The sequence below is a fragment of the Rhincodon typus genome, chromosome 31 (assembly GCF_021869965.1).
Source record: "Rhincodon typus isolate 14 chromosome 31, sRhiTyp1.1, whole genome shotgun sequence".
NCBI lineage: Eukaryota > Metazoa > Chordata > Chondrichthyes > Orectolobiformes > Rhincodontidae > Rhincodon > Rhincodon typus.
In genome coordinates, this window is record NC_063362.1 from 83,885 (window position 1) to 90,567 (window position 6,683).

At 44.5% G+C, this 6,683-nt stretch overlaps 1 protein-coding gene across 1 annotated transcript in view; it reads right to left on the minus strand.

Annotated features, from left to right (window-relative positions):
* Nucleotides 1-6,683, minus strand: part of LOC109924175 (ATP-dependent RNA helicase DDX19A) — a 79,639-nt gene that overhangs the window by 29,320 nt on the left and 43,636 nt on the right. Inside the window, exons 5-6 of the mRNA XM_048614999.1 lie at nt 1,075-1,167; nt 870-972 (exon numbers count right to left, since the gene is read on the minus strand). Of these exons, the coding sequence (XP_048470956.1) occupies nt 870-972; nt 1,075-1,167 (196 nt within the window). The remainder of the gene's footprint in view (nt 1-869; nt 973-1,074; nt 1,168-6,683) is intronic.

The following is a 6,683-nucleotide window of genomic DNA, read 5'->3' on the forward strand; positions in this document are numbered from 1 at the left end:
AGGTGTGTGAAGTGACAGCAGGACAGGTGTGTGAAGTGACAGCAGGAGCAAAGACAGCATCTGGCTCTCAACGCATCCCCCCGCCACCAAACACACACAGTCAGCATCTGAATGAGACACCCCCAAAGGTCAAATCAACCTGTTCAAGGATGTTAGGATACCTTGAGCAGGTGAGGTTTGAACCCAGGCCTCCTGGCTCAGAGGTAGGGACACTAGCAATGCACCACAACAGCTTGCAAAGTTTCAGGTCAGGACCCTTCTTCAGCAATCCCCACCTGTCTTGAGGTGAAGACCAGCAGGATAATACCCTCAAGTGGACATTAGCTGTCCACTTAGGGGCTTCAACTGTCAGTAGGATGGGTAGGCCATCCACAAACCCGCCTGCTCTGGGCTGAATCAAAGCTGATGCAGAAAAGAGACAGGGCCCCCACCATTACGTCCTCCCCAGAGACAAATATTTAATTCCACTCGAAGTGGGGTAGAACACTTCAGCTACATCTAGTTGTCAAACACATTAACTGCTGCAACAAAAGTAGCCAGTAAAAAAAGCCATAAATTACTCAGCCACAAAACCAATGTTATTTTGAAAATTGATGAGCAAAATTGTTTAATACCGATGACTGGGAAATGAATTTTAACAGGTGTGGAAATTAAATAGGCAGATAAAATCATGGAACATTCAATGTACAATACAGACAGCAGTACAAGCCCTTCGACACATCTATGTTCTTAACTAAAAGCTGATTTTTTTTTTTTAAAAATAGATTACATTTTGAATTCTCATTATTTTAAAATCAATGAAACTCTTAATCTAATTCTACAGTCTCCTACAAATGGATTATTTTGCAAAAAAAATTGTACCACCTTACCTGTGGGTGCCTTTGGGAGAGATCAACACGACTGAGCATGGCCAAAACAAAGGCAGCTGTCTTACCAGTACCCGACTGAGACTGTGCAATCAGATTCTGAGGGCTAGAAAAAGACAATTCAAATACAGAATGTCATACAGAAAAAGTATATTGGGAAAAGCATATGGCATATCTCGTCAATTAATATCAAGTGTGATAAACATACGGTTCTGCAAGCATCATGGGTAACGCTGTCTCCTGGATCTTTGAAGGTCTGTTAAATCCCATTCCATATACTCCTTGCAGAAGATCTTTTTTCCTAGAAATCGGGAGAAAGAATTCCTCCTTATTTATGAAATCCAGTTTTCCCTCACCTTAATTAATTAGTTGATAAATGGAAACATCAGATGATCCTCTCAATTTTCCTCCTTTCATATATTAAAAAATGATACCAATTTCCACTTGCATTAATCCCAATGTAGATTAATATAAAAAGTGTCCAGCATTAATGGTTTTGCATACCTTTAATGCTAACTTTCATATCACATGAAGACAACATTCCTTCATTTTATTCCTATTTACAGTTTTTAAAATGAGTACAACTTCAAGCACGTAGAACCACTCCTGTCTCAATGTAACACATACCACTCAATCCATTCAATGGCATCAGATTGAAGGAACATAACTAACAAAAATGGAAAGTGAACTAACTCAATGTATAGTTAACCAAGTCTCAATAACGACATATGCACAGATTGCTTTCTGCCTTGGCTTAACAGTGCTCCATATGTTACACATCTAAAAGGTGAAGCTTTCTTTATGAAGGAAGATGAAAAACTGCGGCTTATGTTCAAGACGTACGAAATGCAGTTTTTCAAAGTTATGAAATACTTCGGTAACAAATAGGGAAAAACTCCCAGTGTAGCTGAGTTGGTCTTTTGACAGCATAATTATTAGAACATTACAGTATGAAGCATAACAATGCTGTGCCTTTAAGAGGTTATTTTTTCCTGTTTTCTTTTAGGCAGAGACTGGAGGATAGGCGACGAGCAGTCTATGAAAAGATGAACAACTTGAAGTCTTGGACATTTTTTTGTTATAAAATTGGAACAATGGAGGCATCCTGAATGGGTGTGGTCAAGCTCCCACCCACAAAACAAAGGATTTTAGGTTTAGCTTTCAGCAGTTGCTGTTGGGATCTTGAACTGAAAGCTATTTTTCTCCTCTCTCGGTTATTGCCAAAAGCTGGGGGCGGTTCTCTGCTTGCAATGGGAGTTATACCTTAGACAATCGGTTTCCTGAATTTGCCTTTTTGCCAAGGGTGTGTTTACGGAACGTCACTATATAGGAATGGTTAATTAGCAATAGTTACTGTATCTATCACTCTGTTGAGTTTTCCAACAGAGTTGTTGTTCCAATTCCTTGTTTTGTTGTGTTTTAACTATAGTGAATGAATAAAATGTTTTGCTTTAATCCGGTAGTTTGACCAATCGAATTGCATCTGGAATGCAACACTTTACATTTACCTTTAAAATAAGAAAAAAGTTAGGGTCTAGTCTAGGGATAGTAAGAACTGCCAACGCTGGAGTCGGAGATAACAGTGTGGAGCTGGAGGAGAACAGCAGGCCAGGCAGCATCAGAGGAGCAGGAAAGTTAACATTTCAGGTCAAAACCCTTCTCCAGAAATGGGGGAAGGTGGAAGGGAGCTCCAAGGTAAATAGAGAGAGGAGGGCTGGCGCTGGGAAAGTAGGTGGGATGGTGATAAGTGAATGCAGGTAGGCAGTGGTGGGGATTGGTTAGTGAGGTGGGAGGAGTAGATAGGTGGGAGAGAAGATGGACAGGTTGTGTCAGGTCAAGGTGGCAGGGATGAGGGGGGAGGGTTGGTCATGGGATGAGGCCAGGGGAGGGGAGATTTTGAAACGGATAAAGTCCACATTGAGACCATTGAGCTGTGGGCTCCCAAGGCAGAATGAGGTTCTGCTCCTCCAATTTGTGGGTGGCATCATTGTGAAACTGGAGGCGGCCCAGGACATGTCATCCAAGGAGCGGGAGCGGGAGGTGAAATGGTTTGCGACTGGAAGGTGTTGTCGTTTGTCGCGAACAAAGTGCAGGTGCTCTACAAAGCAGTCTCCGAGCCTCCGCTTGGTCTCACCGATGTGGAGGCAGCCACATTGGGAGCAGCAGATGCAATAGACCACATTGACGGATGTGCAGGTGAACCTGTGTCTGATGTGGGAGGTTTGTTTGGTGCCTTGGATGGGGGTGAGGTGTAGGGGCAGGTGTAGCACCTCCTGCGGTTGCAGGGAAAGGTGCCAGGGCTAGTGGAGAGTGTGGAGTGTGGAGCGGAGGAGGGAGTCGTGGACAGAGCGGTCCCTATGGAAGGCAAATAGGGGTGGGGAGTGAAATATATCTCTGGTTGTGGGGTCGGATTGCAGGTGGCGGAGAATGATATGTTGAATATGGAGGTCACTGGGGTGATACGTGAGGACAAGGAGGATTGTCTTTGTTTTGTTGCTGGTTGAGGATGTGAGGGCAGAGGTGAAGGGAAACACAAGAGATGCGGTCGAGAGCATTTTTGACCACCGAAGGGAGGAAGGTGCAGTCGAGAGTATCTTTGAAATATTTTGAGGAGTTTGATCTGGTCCATAACAGAAGGGAGAAGTCAAGGCTATTTTTTCTAATTTGCTGGAAGATGGGACCTGCACAAGCTGCAGGGGTAGCACCTGAGGACCATGTTAGACACAAGGCAGCATGCAAGTGGTTTTGGGGAGGATAAGGATGGAACATGACTGTAAACCAAACATTAGTGAACAATTGAGAAGGGCAGAACAAACAAAGGCTAAAGGTTCAACAAAGCAGCTTGGCAGTGCTTTTTGACAAATTCTTCAATACAAGCAGTTCTCGTGAACTATGCAGATGAGTCAAGGGCACATATATATACACACACTACCAGACCCTCAGTGAGTGATAGTGAAAAACAAATATATAAACAAACTGGTGAGAAATACAAAAACAATGGCTGTATAAAACAGCGGCTAGGCCATAGCTGGAGTACTGAGAGCAGTTCTGGTCACCATGCTACAGAAGGATGAGATTGCACTGGAGGGTGCGGAGAGGAGGCTCACCAGGATGTTACCTAGGATGGAGCACTTTAGCTAAGGAGAGAGACTGGATAAGCTTGGTGTGTTTTCTTTAGAGCAGAGCAGGTTGGGGGAGGTGCCTGAATGAGGTGTATAAGATTATGAAGAGCATGAACAGGATGGACAAAAAGCAGCTGTTCCCTTTAACTGAATAATCAATAACAAGGGGGTAAAATTCTAAGATAAAAGTCAAAAGATTTAGAGAAGATTTGAGGAAAACATTTTACACCCAGAGAGTGGTGAGCAGCTGGGTTGCACCACCCGGAAGGATAGCTGGGGCAGGAAATCTCATGACCTCCAAAAATGTACTTGGGATGAGCACTTGAAATGTTGTAATAGTCAAGTGCTGAAAAGTGGGACTAGTGTAGATTTAGAATTGTTTGGTCAGCGCAGATTCAATGAGCCAAAGAATTTGGCCCTAAATTTAAGAGCTAGGTGTAACAAGTTTGCACGCAATTCAAAATTTGGTTGTGTGACTAATAATAATGGGGAAAAAAAAGTAGACTGTGTGAACATACCAACTGACTGGTCAGATCAGCAGAAAAGTAGCAAGTTTAACTCAATCTGGAGACGTAGAACATAGAAAAGTGCAGCACAGTACAGGCCCTTCGGCCCACGATGTTGTGCCGACTTATTAACCTACAAAGATCAAACTACCCTGCATACCCTACATTACACTATCATCCATGTGCCTATCCAAGAGTCGCTTAAAAGTCTCTAAAGTATTTGACTCCACTACCACCGCCGGCAGCACATTACACGCCCACCACTCTCTGTACAAGGAACCCACCTCTGACATCTCCCGTACACCTTCCTCCAATCGCCTTAAAATTATGCCCCTCCGTAATAGTCATTTCCGCCCTGGGGAAAAAAGTCTCTGGCTATCCACGCCTCATCATCTTGTACACCTCTATTAAGTCACTGCTTATCCTTCTTCGCGCCAATGAGAAAAGCCCTAGCTCCCTCAATATTTCCTCATAAGACCTACCCTCCAGTCCCGGCAGCATCCTGGTAAATCTCCTCTGCACCCTCTCGAAAGCTTCCACATGCTTCCTATAATGAGATGACCAGAACTGGACACAATATTCCAAGTGTGGTCTGACCAGGATTTTAGAGCTGCAGCATAGCCTCACGGCTCTTAAACTCATTTCCCCTGCCAATGAAAGCCAACACACCATACGCCTTCTTTACAACCCTATCAACTTGGGTCACAACTCTGAAGGATCTATGGACGTGGACCCCAAGATCCCTCTGTTCCTCCACACTGCCGAGAATCCTGCCATTAACCCGGTATTCTGCATTCAAACTCGACCTTCCAAAATGAATCACTTCACACTTATCTGGGTTGAATTCCATCCGCCACTTCTTTGCCCAGCTCTGTCTCCTGTCAATGTCCCGTTGCAACCTACAACAGCCCTCCACGCTGTCCACAACTCCACCAACCTTGGTATCATCGGCAAACTTACTAACCCACCCTTCCACTTCCTCATCCAAGTCATTCATAAAGATCACAAAGAGCAGAAGTCCCAGAACAGATCCCTGTAGAACACCACTCGTCAACGAGCTCCAGGCTGAATACTTTCCATCTACTACCACCCTGTGTCTTCTATTGGACAGCCAGTTTTGTATCCAGACTGCCAAATTTACCTGAATCCCATGCCTCCTTACTTTCTGAATGAGCCTACCATGTGGAACCTTATCGAATGCCTTGCTAAAATCCACAGAGTGGATAGCCAGAGGCTTTTGCCGAGGGTGGAGGTAGCTATTACGAGGGTTTTAAAGTGAGTGGAGGTAGATATAGGGGAGACATCAGAGGTAGGTTCTTTACTCAGAGTGGTAGGGACGTGGAATGCATTGCCGGAGACGTTAGTGGAGTCAGCCTCATTAGGGGCATTTAAGCGGCGATTAGATAGGCATATAGATAATAGTATACGGTAGGGGTGGAGGTTAGATAGACCTTAGGTTTAGGGTAAAAGTTCAACACAACATCGTGGCCAAAGGGCCTGTACAGTTCTATATTCTACATACACCACATCCACTGCTCTGCCTTCAATGTGTTTTGTCACATCCTCAAAGAATTCTAAGAGGCTTGTGATGCATGACCTGCCCCTCAAAAAGCCATGCTGACTATTTCTAATCAAACTGTGCTTTTCCAAATAATCATAAATACTATCTCTCAGAATCCTCTCCAATAATTTGCCCACCACAGAAGACAGACTGGCTGGCCTGTAATTCCCAGGATTATCCCTGTTCAAAAAAAGGGAACAAGGGAATGACATTTGCCACCCTCCAATCATCTGGTACTACTCCAGTGGACAAGGACGCAAAAATCATCGCCAAAGGGACAGCAATCTCTTCCCTCGCTTCCTCTAGGAACCTTGGGTATATCCCGTCTGGCCCAGGGGACTTATCTATCCTCATGTTTTTCAAAATTTCTAGCACATTCTCCTTCGTAACGTCAACCTGTTCAAGCATATCTGCCTGTTTCATGCTGTCCTCACAAACGTCAAGGTCCCTCTCACTGGTGAATACTGAAGGAAAGTATTCATTAAGGACCTCCCCTACCTCCTCTGACTCTGCACACAAGTTCCGTCCATGATCCCAGATTGGCCCTACCCTCACTCTGGCCATCCTCTTGTTCCTCACGCAAGTATATAAAGCCTTGGGGTTTTCCTTGATCCTACCCGCCAAGGTT